Source organism: Glarea lozoyensis (genome assembly GCF_000409485.1).
Source record: "Glarea lozoyensis ATCC 20868 chromosome Unknown GLAREA11, whole genome shotgun sequence".
Lineage (NCBI taxonomy): Eukaryota > Fungi > Ascomycota > Leotiomycetes > Helotiales > Helotiaceae > Glarea > Glarea lozoyensis.
In genome coordinates this window covers 431716-447608 of record NW_007360985.1, presented here as the reverse complement: position 1 = coordinate 447608, position 15893 = coordinate 431716, and the positions used below count along the sequence as shown (strand labels likewise).

At 46.7% G+C, this 15893-nt stretch overlaps 4 protein-coding genes across 4 annotated transcripts; 1 reads left to right on the top strand and 3 right to left on the bottom strand.

Moving 5' to 3' along the window:
• Positions 1 to 1264: 1264 nt before the first annotated feature.
• Positions 1265 to 4010, bottom strand: GLAREA_11055 (MFS general substrate transporter; the record flags this gene model as incomplete). The annotated part of the gene is made up of 3 exons (XM_008079244.1): positions 1265 to 3607; positions 3656 to 3787; positions 3849 to 4010. The coding sequence occupies 3 exons, from the start codon at positions 4008 to 4010 to the stop codon at positions 1265 to 1267; spliced, it is 2637 nt and encodes an 878-aa protein (XP_008077435.1).
• A 2150-nt stretch (positions 4011 to 6160) lies between these two features.
• Positions 6161 to 7121, bottom strand: GLAREA_11054 (uncharacterized protein; the record flags this gene model as incomplete). The annotated part of the gene is made up of 2 exons (XM_008079243.1): positions 6161 to 6490; positions 6561 to 7121. 2 exons carry the CDS (start codon positions 7119 to 7121, stop codon positions 6161 to 6163), a joined length of 891 nt encoding a protein of 296 aa, XP_008077434.1.
• Positions 7122 to 9262: 2141 nt separating this feature from the next.
• On the bottom strand, positions 9263 to 11121 carry GLAREA_11053 (Zn2/Cys6 DNA-binding protein; the record flags this gene model as incomplete). The annotated part of the gene is made up of 5 exons (XM_008079242.1): positions 9263 to 10038; positions 10090 to 10560; positions 10675 to 10707; positions 10767 to 11060; positions 11106 to 11121. The coding sequence occupies 5 exons, from the start codon at positions 11119 to 11121 to the stop codon at positions 9263 to 9265; spliced, it is 1590 nt and encodes a 529-aa protein (XP_008077433.1).
• A 2540-nt stretch (positions 11122 to 13661) lies between these two features.
• On the top strand, positions 13662 to 15402 carry GLAREA_11052 (MFS general substrate transporter; the record flags this gene model as incomplete). The annotated part of the gene is made up of 3 exons (XM_008079241.1): positions 13662 to 13916; positions 13972 to 14702; positions 14760 to 15402. The coding sequence occupies 3 exons, from the start codon at positions 13662 to 13664 to the stop codon at positions 15400 to 15402; spliced, it is 1629 nt and encodes a 542-aa protein (XP_008077432.1).
• Positions 15403 to 15893: the final 491 nt, after the last annotated feature.

The following is a 15893-nucleotide window of genomic DNA, read 5'->3' as shown; positions in this document are numbered from 1 at the left end:
TTCCAATTCAATATCGACGCTTAGCACAAACTCTGATTTTCGTGTTTGTAGATGGTGTTTATGCAGCGACAGAACGGGAATCCGAATCTGATATAAACTCAACTGTGGGGAAAGGGCTCCATCAAATATACCTCATCGCGCTCAGCCCAGAAACCTGCTTCGCTAGCGCACCGCTCCCTGTGATTCGCCAGCTCGAGCAGCTTTCATGCCCGGGAGATGGAAGCCGTGCAGCCAAGGTATTGGCAGCGAGGCGAAGCCCTGTCCGCCACCATCTCGTGCGTGTTTGAGGGGGTCAGCCAGCATATCAGAATCACTCAAATTCTCTTGGTTCACACGAGAGATGCAGCTTTATGGAATCACTTATTTGAATTGTTCAAAAGACTGCGCTTTTCAGTGGAACATATTCATCATTCCCGTACTACATTTCTTTTGTATCCCCCGAAACAAAACAAAACACGCACGGGGAATAAACACAGATCGGTCGATGCGTGCCCTGCCCTGCCCGCGCAGAAATGTGGCTAACCTTATTTCATGACGTGAAAAAACCCCCCGAGGGACCAATACTGGGCTACTGACATCACCAGTACCAATTCAACAACACCAGCGTGGTATTGGCATTAGGCAGTGAGAAGCTAGTAAAAGATCTGGTTTAATAGCCAATAGGAAAATTGTGATATTCCTTTGTTTCTCTGTATCGAACGGCAACGGCAGTACTGTTTCCGAGTGGTTGAATTGGGCTTCGGTCTTGGAGGCAAGCTCGGGGCAAGGTTGTGCAATTCTAGTTACACCGATTTATTGGTGATGTTTGAAGATTCAATTGTTTCATGTATACATGGGTTCAGTCAACTTAAAGAATAACAGTCAGATTTGAAGAGAATAATAAAATTGTTTCAGTGCGCGGACTACACGCGGGTATTCCAATGACCACGAGGCCGTAACCATCTTTTCCAATCCCCATCCATTTTCCATTCCATGCAAAGATAATTGCATCCAATCCTATCCATAAAATTCCAATGCAACCCAACCCTATTCCACCCATGTGTACCGAGCAATTGTGCCGCATACAATGCAAATCCATTCCAATTCCACCCATTTATGCCTAGTGTAGTACAATCCAACCCCAACCCATATATACACATAGCCCCGAAGTATCGACAGAACAGAGAGGCGTACCAATCATCCCAGACAAAAGAAAAAGAACCACAATGAACACCGTCCCAATGCTGCTAAGATATCAACCCCCAAGCGCCAAGCTCAAACAGAATCACTCCACCGACCCAACCTCACTCCCCAAACTCTCCCTCTGTCGAGATCGTTCCCGGTGTTCAACGATCGGGAGACCGGGACTCCCTTTTCCATTTCCCACGCTCCCAAGTTTATTAACGATGATGCTGAGCTTGCGTCCAATCTTCTGGATCGGCGGGCCCGCAACCATAGGTCTTGGATCGACTTGATTTCTAGCTTTGGGAGCCATGTTCAGATAGATTGGGTAGAAGATGCCGGCGGCGAAGAGAGCGATGACGACGCAGTACGAGTATTGAGTTGTATGGTGTTGAAGGCGCTGGATGGCCAACATGACGAAGGGGAAGATGGAGCCACCAGCTGCCGCGGCGGTGAGGCCAGCTGCTGCGATCTTGGTACGTCTACCCATGCCACGAAGGCCGATTGCGAAAACCATAGGAAAGATTGGACCTTCGAAAAAGAATAGCATGATCGCGAACGCTGAGATACCATTCGCGTCGGTGTGGACGGCCATGGTTAACGTTGCAAAAATAATACATCCAGCGAAAACGACCAAGAGAAGGATACGTGGACGAATGATCAGGCAGAGGGCACCGAAAAGAAATCTTCCCGCGGTAAATGTAGTGTGACCGACAAGTACAACGTTGTCGTTACTAAGTGTTGCACTTCCACGAGGTGCCAGCTCGCTGAGAAGCTGGCCAATCCAGACTGACATGCTTTCTTGTGCCGCAACGTAACAAAACTGAGCAAAGACTGCTGCTCCGATGCTGAAATAAATGAGACGGATTTTGGGTGAGAATATAGTGTCGTAGTGCCAGACCTCTAGATCATCAGACTGCATTTGAAGGTCTTGATCGTTCGCCTCGGGTAGAGGCATATAGTAGAACAAGAGGGCGAGACAAACATCGAACAAGGCGATGGCAAGATACGTCCATTGGACATCGATCAAGCTGGGAGATGAAACGATGCCATTAAACAGAGCTTTTTCAGCCAAAAGCTGGCTCAAGATGCTACCAACACCTTGAACACCTTGTGCCATCAGAAGGCGAAATTCGGATGATGAACTTGGTCCACACAGGGCGATGAATGGGTTTGCTGCGGTTTCCAAAACAGACAGTCCAAATCCTACGACGAAATTTGAGATGATGAATCCTGGAAAGGAGGTAAGGACGGCAGATGGCCAAAACATCAAAGTGCCAGTTCCGTAAATGCACAGTCCGGAAATGAATGTGGCTTTGAAACCGCAGTTCCTGAGTACGTATTGTCCTAAGGTCATCGCACCAAGGAAGTACGCCCCAAAGTATGCCGCAGAAAGGCCCACCGTCTGACTAACTGATTGGCCAGCAATTCGGGCAATTTGATTGTTTAACGTGTTCAGAAGTCCATATGAAAATCCCCATAAAAAGAAGAGAACCGTGACAGTTGTGCAGTATTTGAATGACTCCCAGCCCTTTGCTTTTAGCATACTTTTCGGACGTCTCATGTTTACAAATCCGAAATAGACCGTGTTATCTGTTGCTGTCGTTCGAGCTGTGTGAGTTCTCGTCATGGATGATTGTACCATATCTGGCGTGGTCAAAAAGTCCATCATATCCATCTCGTGAGGTTGGCCATTTCCAGCACCTTGCTCTGAGTTACCGAAGTCCGTCATATGCGGCATAGGACTTGCAGAATATGCTGGTTCTGGAGCTGGAATTGGTTCGGCGATAGATGGTAATCGATCATGGGGTGAGTGGTTGATATGAGAGGATGATGAATCGCTCTTACTTCCTCGAGTTCTCAATGGATCTGTGATCATCGCCGGGAGAATTCTCTTTATCAATGGCTTCATGGTTGGAATACAAGCACAAATAATGCCCACATTAACTTCGACAGCAGACCATAGAAATGCTGTAGCAGCGCTGTAAGCAAAATCCACCGAGGTTCCCAATCTATCGTATGCCTTGATCTGATCAGAGGCTGCTTGCTGAAGATAATAAATGCGAACAACGTCGATGATGGTGACGAAGATACCGAGTGCAAACGTGAAAACTAAAACAGTTTTCTGCCTCTGAGGTAGTCGCATACCTGTTAGCACCGGAATGGGCAAGACCAAAATGGCGAGATCGGTAATGATATTGACAGGCGCAGAGCATAAGTATAGAGTGACAATCGATATGCATTTGGTGTTTCCGGACACAAAGGGGTCATACGCGGCCCTTATAGGAGAGCATTGGAAGGCGTTCATGAACGTTAGAACAACGCCAGCTACATTGACGATTCCCAGGGTGACATATGAAGCGATTCGAAGAATGTTTTGCGTGTTTCGCGACATGCGAAGGTAGAATATGAGAATCGAAGTCTTGGTGGCCATGAGGGCAGGATTCTGAAAATTTGTTAGCGACATGAAAGAAACGTACTTGGCCAAGCTTACATAGAGTATGGTAAATGCATATTCGGACTGTCGCAAGGCATTGAGCCAGTCGTGAGGTATATCGATATCATGTCTTCCTAAACCTTTCGAAGTTCCGAAATCGATCGCAAATGATAAACCAAACGCAATAAACTTGCAAATGGTTAGCAAATGCGTCTACAATCCTTTACGCACACAGTCGTCCCGGACTCACCCATGCCAAAATTATACACCAATCATCCGCCGTTCGATTCTTCAAAATCACAAAACGACTGATGAGCCGTCCAACGACAAAAACTGTCGCCAATACGAAGGTGATGGTTGTTACAACAAAGACAGTCTTGCTTGAAGACCCTCTCTTGAGATCTGACGACATCTTGGCTCCTCAATGTCTGAAGTCGTACGTCTGGATGTCTCTCGGTAGCGATTAGGTCATGTTTGCCATAAAACTCGTTCATTCGACCATGAATTCCAATGCGTAATATCCAATGCTTCACTTCGAAGAGACTCCTCAATCCTCCTGTCGATAATCAAGTCCAATCGCGCGATGCTGCCGGTTCATTCAATCGCACCTTCCCTCTCTTTCGTACGAGCGCGGATATGTTCTACGAGTGGCGGATGGGATGCATTCTCTCGCAAAGGCGTTTCATGGCGAAAATGAATGTTAAAGAAGATGAAAGACGCGGATCTGGAGAGAACACCGCTCTCTAGTCGATCTCCAAAGACAAGACTTCGCCCAAATTGCTTAGTCCAGGTCTCACCTGGTCCAGGTGGTGGACCGCAACGAGATGTTTTTAGTCCGCGGGTGCTGTTGCAGTTTTGGGTTTAGATCTACCCCAACTTTTCGACGGCTCGCTAGGTTAGGAGGAAAAACACGATCGAGTCGGTATGAACTATTGACAGCACCGAGAGGCCAGAGGCCGACTTTCTGCGCACACTGAGGCGAAGCAGATATTTTCAAATAATGATGGACATGGTAATCAACAAGTCCAGATTTCTCTTTCTCTCTTAAGCTTGATGTAGCCGCAAGTTATTCAATCACTGGAGCACAATAACGGCTGCCAGGCCGCCCCTTCTTTGGATCCACCACAGGCGAGGAGTCGGGGTTGGGCAAAAGGTCACAGACGTTTTTCTCCAGATTCTTGCTCTGCGCATGTCATACCTCACCATGTGTCTTTCCGACTCGCACCATTTCTGACCTCGACCATCTGCCGCTTCAGCTGGGTCTGTGATTTGTCTGTGCAAAGTCTTTCACTTGTTTTTGCACTGTACTGTACCGACTTCTGCAGTCCTGGCATCTATGGTTGAGCCGACCGAATCAGTAGCCGAGCACCATGACCGCCAGCGAAAGTGCAGGCATCTGTTGAAGCTTGAGCATGACGTCTTCTTGCCTCCAGGTTTTCTCGTATGGCCTTGGCTCTGCTTCTGAAGAGACACTGCATTATTCAATCATATCAATTGTTGAATGAGCAGTGCAGACAAAATCTTGACGCTTTCACCATTGAACCCCCCCAACCTATTTGAAGCATTTACGCTTTGCTTGGTTTCGTGATCCCTTTCATTGTGTCTAGCAAGAGTCGGGTGTCCCTTGGCGGTTGGGCAAGCGAAACCCTCTTTGCTTGTTCGCTCGCATGGGGATTGCCCGTCTGAGCATATCGCAAATTTCCTAAAGTTTTTCTCCTGTGTCAGGAGAAGCTTTTCCGCTTACTCGTACGACTCTGCTTTGCCAAATTTATTTGCCTTTTACTTTCATTTCTTTGAGTTTGAAGTAGGAATAAGGCAACCGCGAAAGTGTAAGAAACGGTCTGAGGCCCCGTAGTTTGTGAGAATCAAATGTGTACAACTGCCCCACCTTGCGTTGATCGTGCCGTATCTTTCCCAACCAAGAACGTCCCGAAAAAAGGGTGTCCAAAAATTGGGTTGGGAATGATACTGTACCCCGCATTGCTGTCCGCCATTTCAGCCATCGCCTCACGACTCACGCCTTGAGACGGCAGAACCGTAAAATACAAGAGGGGAAATCGGTCCGAAGTGAAAGTAGCTTGAATAAATAACGTGACCCTCCAACAACTATTGAAGCGGTGTACCGGTGCAAGATTCGAGGAATGATATTATCATGTGAAGGATGAAAGCGTAGTGTATAATGCAAATAAGCCGTACATGGTTCCTGGGTTACCAGGCCTAGAAACTCATCAATAGATGATTGTGAAACGTGTGGGAATGAACCTCTCTGTTAAGAGAACTTTGGAAGGTATACCGATCTTCACTTGAAGAGCGGTCAGTGTTACTCTGAAGGATGATCGATCACACTGAGGAACGATTGCTTACGAGTCGTGCAACTACTGAGTGGTGTAACAAACGTTCATTCAGTGTGTTTCTTAAAAGAACGGTATACAAATACGCTTGCAGCGACCACGCGGGGTGCTGTTAGTGAGTGTTTCGTCGCTTAGAACTCATCCCATAGTTTTTTGGGCTGATAGTTCCTCTTCAGCTCCAGGCTCGTCCATACAATACCTTAGTTCACCATTAGCTCTTGTTCTCAATTATTTCAATTTTCGGAGGTTTGATGGTGCAGGAGCTGACCAAATGTCTCCACTGGAAGTAGTCGTTGAATGCGTCGAATATTGTAGCGTATGCCTCATTAATTTCTTCAGGGTCTTGCGGTTTAGACAGGAAAGTAACCTCGTGCTTGATGACCTTAACTTTTCTAAGACTATCAAACTGCTGGAAGGCTCCGGACTTCAGTGCACGAAGGATCAGGTCCTTATGAGCCCTCAGGACCTCGCCCTCGATTTCCAAATTCTGTATTCTCCTGAAAATTGTCGGCCAGTCTACGCTCACTTTATATGGAGATTCCTGCGAAGGTAATTAATAGTCAGTCCTCAAAATAGAACAGGGAGTAAAGCATAAATAAGAAGCTGCATACCGGAGATGGTTGATTACGCCTCCTGAGGCTGTCAAAGGCAAACGGATTCATTGTCATTCGCAAAATATCGATATCTGGACGGATGGAGATGTATTTTTTCACCAGCTCATACCCATATCCAAACGAATTGGCCTTTCTCGTGTCGTAGTAGACTTGTGGGAAAACCAGAAATCGTCTGAAAACCTCCACTCTGCTTTCCCGGTTTATCGCGTGCGCTGCTGGTGGTCGATAGTAATGGTGGAAATCCGCCCATAACTTGGGTCCTTCGGTAAGAAACACAAAAGTACGAGATTGTCTTTCCATCGACTTTTCCCATATTTGTACACGTAGCTCTGCCGGCAATAGGTGGAAATACTGAAATTCTGAGTAACGAGGTTGGACAGACAGCTCTTCATGCTGATCTGCGAGCTCTTGAAATATGTCACAAATAGTCATATCCGCGAATATCGAGCAACGAAGTTGGGTGAACAGCTCTTCATCCTGGTTTGGGAGTTCTCCGAATAGGTCAAGCGTACACAAGTTCAGAATGTCCTCGTCGTCAGACTGAGAAGGTTCGGCCATAGTGCCAGTGCGAGGAATGGGGGTTCAAAAGGATATCTAGTTGGGTATATTATTAGTAGAACGCAGAATAGCTTCTCGAAAGCAAACTTACAGGAGCTGGTATAGAAATGATTGTATACAATGAAGCAATAGCTTAGCGGTCAATAAATAGAGTGCATATTATGATACAGATGATGATCTGAGGCTGCTTGGAAAATTGTATCAGTACAATGGTCGGTTCCGTGAACCGGCTCATTGCGCCTTCCTCAATTGAACGCACAGCAGTTGGCAGTCGCAATCGAAATGCGTACCACGGAGCAATCAGGTTTGGCAAGCCCATCGCAATGCTGCTAATAATTTGACTTCACTCTGTTGTTAGTTCGACCAGGAAGTAGATGCGACCATTATCGAGGCACTGTTTTGCCTGGCGGAGTTGGTAATGACAGGAATCAAGAGGTCAAGTCTCCTCAATCAATTAGGGGTACTCGACCTTTTGAATATAACAAAGTCTACAGCTCCAGTAGAGGAATTTTTTGACTCAGTCTAAGGAAAGAAATAAGCGAGTGTCTTAGCCATGATCGAAGAGGAGTAGGAAAAGATGTCTGCTCGCGACGAGTGAGGATTTCCTTCACGTGAAAAATAAGATTTTACACAACTCGACGTGTGATGAAAAAGATTAACGGAAGCAAAGATCCTGAGACACGAGTTTTCCGGTCTCGACATCAAATTATCCAGCTTGCCTCGGGGGTTCAAGACTTGCGCTGATATTGACGTTCAAGATGAGGTGTTGTTTTGTTTGCCGCGGATCCCTCGTATTTTTCGACAGATCAAAGAAGAATCATACATAACGGAAAATCTGCGAGTCGGAAAACCGCAAACTTACGGATAGAACGCTCGCAGAAAATACAGATGAGCAAGATATGAAGATTTCGATGAGTGTTGATAATGAAGGACGAGAAGAAGCAAACGAAGATGAGCTGCAAGGTCGACTGGTCGGGTAGATCCCCTTGACCAATCACGGGGCAGTAATTTGCTTCGCTTACTTATTTTACTGCAGACAATATAATCTAAAATAAGCTAACTCAGCTTCAACTCACCTCCGAATTGGTGTAGTGGTAAACATTTCTGGTTTTCACAATTCACCCGAATCTGAAACTTCCAGGAGCCACGGGTTCAATTCCCGTATTCGGAAATACGTTATTCCGTTCTCGGATTTCTATTTTTGGGAGTTTTTTCTTTCGTATTCCTTAACCTGCGTCGAAACAGGCCTTATTTTTCATTTTTTTGATACGGAAAGCCGGCAAATCTTAAGCGAGTCTTGGCAAAAGCCCGGATACTTTTGACCACGTCCTCCGTACTTGCATAGCTGCATCAGTTGCTGTTCACTTAATTCTCACGATGGCCGCTTCTAAATATAGCTTTTGATCCTTGACAACAACGAACAACACAACACAGACTGTACGTCGAAAGGGGCATGTTTGCGGAAATTTTTACGGTGAGCGAAGGATTGCACTTCATGTACCTTGGTAATTTCACCAGCCGTCTGCAAGCCCTAACGGTGGGTAAACGTTTTGGAAGTTCTAGAAAGTTTTCAACCGCCACACTGATCCGTCAGGGCTTTTCTTCAAATATCTACCGTCGAATAAAATCTGCTCATCGAGCGGTACTTTTTGAAAGGATCGATATAATTTTAATTCATTTTCAAGGGGGATCATTCACACCGCTTCAAGAAATACCAACGGCCTTTTTCTCAGCTACGGGCTGGCTGAACACAATCAGTTACAAAGTGCGTTTAAGCGAGGATCAACTCCTTCCACTCTTCCATCCCGTCCCTACAGCACAAGGAGCATAATCAAGGAAGAATCAACCGACTACCATTTACTTTCTCCCAACGAAGCTGAATTCAGCAGTCGTCTGAAAAAAGGGGTCGTACATTCACAATCCTAAGGTCACAATCTCACTCACACTGGCTGCCGCAAACTGCACGATCGGCCGCAACCGAGCTGAAAAACGCGAAATCCCATGCCTTAAAAAAATCCATTTTTTAACTGCCAAACTACGTGATAATAATACAGTACTACATACAGTACGTCTTCTAATAATAATACAGACCTAATCGAAACATAATCATAGCCTCATAAACCAAGTACTAGCATAAAATCCTATCCATGAAGCCCCTGAATCTCTTCGCTAAACTTCGTGCGTACGGTGGATAGCAATCCGATCACGCTGTTCCTTCCCACAATCTCGCTCTGGTCTTCGATCTCGTCGAACGTGTTGCGCAGACGCATTTCCATCTCATTGGAGATGTTTAGGGCGCGCGCGCGGTCGTTTGCAATCCAGGATTTTTGACGCGACGGCTGGTTAGGATCACACGCGGTATTCGCGGATAGCAGTTCGTGACACGCGGATATTTGCTGGAGGATCATGGCGTAGAGCATGGAGGTCATGGAGTTGTGGGAGCAGATACATTGCGTGCTTGCTTCGCAGAGTTCTAAAGCGTTGGTTGTGGTGTTGAGCACGTTTACCAGAGATCGTGAGGCTAATTCGTGGTGCTGGGGGTGGTTGAGCGGGATTTGCTCCTGGACGCAGGCGTTCAACTCGTTCAAGACGTTAAGGGCGCTCGAGAAACAATCGCAGGTTGTTGTGGGGATGTTGTCGCGGGGAAATGCGGGTGAGGTTGGTGTGGGAAGTTGGTTCATCACAGGCGCAGATGTTGGGGGGAATTTTTGGAGAGGAATTCCATTCGCGAAGAAGGGACTGTGTAGGATTTCTGGGTTTTGCCATGGGAGGGAGAAGTTTTCAGTGCCATTGTTCATTCCAATCGTGTCTATTTCGTACAATGTGGGTGCGTTTGTGACCCACGTTGTTGGTGTTGGCGGCACGCTGACTGGGCTAAATGCATACGGCGTAGTTTCTATGGTCGGTATATCGAACCCTTTAAGTACTGTTAGCAAACAATTCTTTGTTAGTGAGGTCAGTAAGTTACCATAGAAATTGTTCATCTCGTCTACATGAAGTTCTGCATGCTGCGAAGTCGGCGAATCCGTGAAAGAATAGCTCCTAGAGTCTACGCTGGTCCCCCTAAGATCCGTCGAAAGAACTGATGGATCATCAATTTGTCCCTGTCGAGCCTTCTTCTTTCTGTGCTCCTCAGGACTCTTGGATCTTGTATCCGGCTTCCCAGGAGGGGCCGCAGCGCTGTAAGTGCAAACACTTCGATTATTCGCGCATCGTCGGCAACAATCTGGATCTCTGCTACATTTTACTTTGAATCGATAACATTGATCACAAGCAGGAGTCGCCATCAGACGGTTGCTGCTACCACTTGCTGTACTGTGAGTGCGAGCTCTGGTTGGCGATGTAGGATTTGAAGGTGACGAGTGATCGGATGATAATCCCTCCGGAATCAAATCCCACGATGAGGATGTCCAGACACTTTGAGCTGGCGACGAGTTGTCTGCTATTGTTAGAAACATTCGAACAAGTTGTCCCGCAGCTTCCAGTAATTTGACAATTTGAACTGATGGAGAGTGGGTGCAATTTATATCTCAGTGCACGAGAAGCTTCTTACCTGTAACTGATGATTCGCGTTGGTGTTCTGGAGCTGATAGATACTGTTAGAAATTGTTATGAACAAGACTGTTGGAGGGAGTGGCCACTCACTATTCTTCAAGTTCAAGAGTCCGAAAAACTTGCCCCCACTACCGATATCCGCAAGCTCGTTACTCGAACTCTCTCTTCGTATCTTGCTACTCCTTTTAGGTTTTCCCATAAACTTCCCAAAGCTATAAGTGCATGGATTGGAAGCATCTAAACATCGTTGGCATCTCGGCAGACTTTTCGAACAAGTCTGTTTCGTCCGGTAGCATTGGTCGCAAGCTTGTGATTCTGTATCCATTTTTGCTGCTGAACTTCCCGTGTCTATTAGTGGCGATTGAGGCGTTCTTAAATGTGTCTCTGAGAATGTTAGTAAAAGATCGTTGAAGGAGACACAGTGCTTACTGTCTAAAGCCACCATCGAATAAGAGACGCTGAGATCCTATCATGCAGACGTCCAGCCAAAGAATGTTACGCTAGGTTGCAATGTGGTCTTTCCCCCTCGTCGTTCAGGTGGTGACACCCGAGAACATGCGTCCTCTCAGGTGTATGGCAATTCAGCGCTCAGCTATTTTTAACACAATGTGCAATATTCGACACTTTAAAATATTACAATTTCCGCTGTCCCGTAGTTGACATTTCAGATTTCGCTTGAAGTATACTTTCAAACTGCGTGGAAAGTGTCAAACAATGGGCCGTGGAAACTTGGCAATCCTGTCAAGTACAAATCCTCGGATGTTGCATGCGATGTAACGGGATTTATGTAGAAAAGATGAGAGGCTGAACAGATCGGAACACTCACAGCAGCTAATTTGGGGTCTAAATGGTCCCTTTCTGAACGGAAGAACTGTTATACATGAGCGGGATCGCAGCCACAACAGTTTTTGTCAACCCCGTTGCTCGCGTCGATCTACGGATTGTCCCTACTTCCCCACGTTTTCGGGCAATTTCTGGACCACAAATTGACAGTTACGACCACAATCCTAACTTTGGGTATACCAATTTAGACCGGCTCAACTTTAAACCTGGGTAGGATTCAACCTCTTCGTTCCTTGCATCGTGTGACCAAATGAAGCTTATTGAATCGGCAACGAAACACATCCCTACATACCACGAGGAATCAAAGCAAGGCTGATAATATATCCTCCACATGGCTCCTAGGATACGGATGTTGGGGTACGTGCCGTCTTGCTTTGCATTCATGTCTCCTCTTAAGGATGCTATCCCCAACTTGCAAGCAAAAGGGGAAGCTATCTCGACTACTGATCTCCTGAAGCTGGCTGATCTTGGCAGGATCGTGAGTAGCGAGAAACTAACTCATCCTGTTTGTTCTACCATATTTAGCAACGCAGAGAAGTTAGTTCCAAGGCAACACTTGTGTTAGGCAACCAAAATCTGGTAAAAGCGACCAGCGTGATCATGGTGGATGTGAGGTGATGACGATTGCCATGTAGACCAAAGGAGAAGAGCACATATTAAAGCCCCCAATCCAATACTCCCTTCCAAACATGGGCCAGACGTATTGCTGTCATTGAGCAGCTCGATGACCTCAAGCAGACACCAGACTCCGGATGCGGACAACTTCAGCCAATTTCAAATTATCAGCCGTCGTACAGAACTCTCCATGAAGACAACGTTTTCGGTACACGTCTTTATAGCACAAAACCAATCGAGTGCCGGAGAGTCTAATGAGCCGAACGTCTGCAACCTGCACGGTGAGCTGTGGCTGCTCAGGTCTGGGCACACAGGGGTATGCGGAAAGAGCCTAAACTCTAGCCTGCAGAAAGGCTGACTCGAGAGGTCTGAATGGTGAGGAAGTAAGTATATTGTTAGGTGGCAGCTCGGGATGTTGAGGATTGCGAGAAAGACGGCAACATGCCGTCGAAACTAACGAGAATTAATCTACAGCCCGTTATTACGACCACTCTGTACCGTGGGAAGGGGGATATATGAAACTCACGTGCCTATTTACTCCAACAAGCGAATAAGCGAGTACACAAGATGAAGCACTAGGAGTCTAGGACTGGCTTCACCAATATGCGCTTGTCGTAAAAATAGCTTCCTAATTCGTATCCCAGAATTACAAGCGATTTGACGCTCTGAACGACGGCACACCGGATGAGGAAGGAGAAGTCCTTTACCTAACCTGCAAGCGAATCCCACTTATGTTGTTGCAAGGAAGCTTACCATACGCACAACATAAACCTGCATTTTTGGACATGACACATACAGTACAGCACAGTACACATATCGAAAATCTTTCCTCGCTGCAGCTTGTTTGTTCTAGCCACCAACAAGAGCTTGAATATGCAACGATGCCCCCCTCTTGTACGGAAGCGCTGCGCCGCCACCCCTCATTCTGCCCCATGGACCACACCTGGGCCCTGACTCGATTCCCCTGTGGATGCTCTGCGATGCTGCAAAGCCTATCACGAGGGTTGAAACGACGACATCTCGATGCCAAGTTCAATAGACGCACAAAAATCCCCGAAGTTATCTCATTAAATCGATGAATTGGACGTCTCGCATCTACAATCTCAATAAACCCAGCTGCAAACCATCCCACTTGTCGCAGGAGAGCGGATCTTCCCATGGGCTGATTGGGCAGGTTCGAAAGAGACAAACGGCAACGTCCAAGATGCGTGACTTTATCCGAGATGCATGTTATGGCGGGCATCACTACTCCGCATGTGAAGCAAGCTCCCAGCCGTGTTTATGGATTCCATTTTCTCTTTTGGTCTTCAGACTCTTCAACGCGTTGTTTTCTGTTTGCGGAGGTCGCACACGAAGTTTGGTGGTTGAGAAGTCTGCAATTGATTGACTAGGTGTAGCTTCGATGTGCTGGGGCCAGGAGACGACGACGAAGACGACCTTTCAATAGCTTATCAGAGCTTGTACAGATTGATTCACCAAAACGAGACTCAATGACCATTGAGGCTTGACGAATTCACCAAAGGAGCCATGAACGATATAACGAGTTATGATTCGGAGTCTGCCGAATCCAAACAGCCATTACTTGGTTACCAAAGTCAACAACGCGGAACTTCCCATTGGCCCAACTTTGGTACAATGAAGCCTGCTGACGTCTACGGCCATGGAGGACTCCAAGATAGCGAATCATCAGTGCGAGCTCTAAGCCCATTCAGATTATTGTGCCTGACGATAAGTATGGGAGGTCTTCAAACGATATGGACGTCAATAATGGCGCAGGGCTCTGTAAGTCAAAGCGTGGAGAATCCGATTAGGCCAGCCAGGACTAATCCTCTAGTAGCCATACCTTGCCTCGCTCGGCATGAGTCCGTCTCTCATATCACTTGTGTGGTTGTCTGGCCCGCTGTCAGGAATGTTCATTCAGCCCTACATCGGTGTGTTAAGTGACAATTGTACCTTTCAATGGGGTCGCCGGAAGACCTTTATTGTATTTGGAACGATTGCCACAAGCCTGTTTATGGTGGCCCTTCCTTGGACGAGCAATATGGTGGAATTCCTATTCTCATGCTTTGGTGGCAACCCAATGGGACCAAATTCAAAAGCTGTGACAAAGTTCGTGGCCGCCATGATCATTTCCTTCCTGAAAATATCACTGCAGCCGGTTCAGTGTGGGATTCGAGCGCTTATCGTTGATTGTTGTCCGGAAGACCAACAACACCAGGCAAGTGCATATGCCAGCCGAGTTATTGGTGTTGGAAGTATTCTTGGATACTGCAGCGGATTCATAAACTTCCCTACCATATTTCCCTTTTTGGGCAATACTCAATTCCAAGTGCTATCTGTGCTGTGCTGTGTCTGTCTAGTGCTCACTGTTCTGCTACAATGTATGACTATCTATGAAAAGAAGTTGGACTACAAACCCGCACACCGTAATCAGTCTGTTGGTGTATTTGGACCATTAAAGCAGGGGTTTCTAACGGCATCAACGATGCCGAAACGCATCAGGAGTATCTGTATTGTACAATTCTTTTCCTGGTTAAGTTGGTTTTCTTTCATGTATTATATCACCACGTACGTAAACCCTCAACCATACATAATACAGAAACTAGTTATACTAACTCTTTCCAGTTATATCGGAGCATTATACCGCCAGGAAACCTCCGCCACTACCGGTACCACCACGATTGATCCCACCCGCTTCGGCACCGTCTCCATGCTCGCCTTTGCCAGCACCTTCACATTCGTAAGCCTCACGCTCCCGCGCTACGTCGCAACGGCCTCCGGAACCCCATCCCATTTGCCTCACACCACGGAGCCTCTCACACTACCCAGAGCATGGCTGATCGCCCACCTGCTTGCCGCCTTCTCCTTCCTTCTCCTCGGCCTCACGGACTCCAGCGTCTCTGCAACGTTCCTGACGGGTGTCCTGGGCACGTCGTGGGCGCTCACTCAATGGGCCCCGTTCGCGCTCATTGGAGAGGAACTCGCGAAGATCCGGCAACAACCGCTGCGGGGACATGATCGATCGTCTAAGAAATCAGACATCGAAAAGCTAGATGATATCACGGAGGCGGAGAGCCAAACCGCGCTCATTCTTGGAATTCATAACTTAGCGATATCGGCACCCCAGATTGTAGCGGCTGTCGGAAGTAGTTTGATTTTCTGGCTGCTTGGTCTAATGGGTGTTGTAGGAACGGACGCGATTGGGTGGGTGTTGATGTTTGGCGCTGTGCCGGCTGGTATGGCTGCTTGGTGGTCTATGGCTGTGTGAATTAGGGAAATGTGCTAATAATGTGTTACGAAGATTATGTATATATGTATTTTTCTTGTTACGAAAAGCTGAAAAGTAGGAAATAATTTATTCTTATGATGTCGTGTTTTTCTAGATGAATGAACGAGTGACTGCTCATGTGATTGCACCCCAATATTATGTTGTGTCACTTTGTAGGGGACTCACCAATCTCTCCTCGCCTGAGTCTTCCAATGAATTCCCAGAGTACAGGTATCTATTGGTCACCCAGTAGTATACTCATACTCAAGTAACGAAACACCCCTACTGTGTACACTAGTCGAAAAGAGATCGTCAGTAGGGCTCTCTCATGAGCGAAGTTTAATAAGTAACGAAGATTAAAAATCCTTTCGTAACCTCACAAACTTGCTGTGAATGTGTGAAACAGATCACGATCAAACTGTTATGTGACGAAAAGACTTTTGATTAAGAACTTATAATCAAGACTAGTCTTGAGATTATGTCTATTAAAG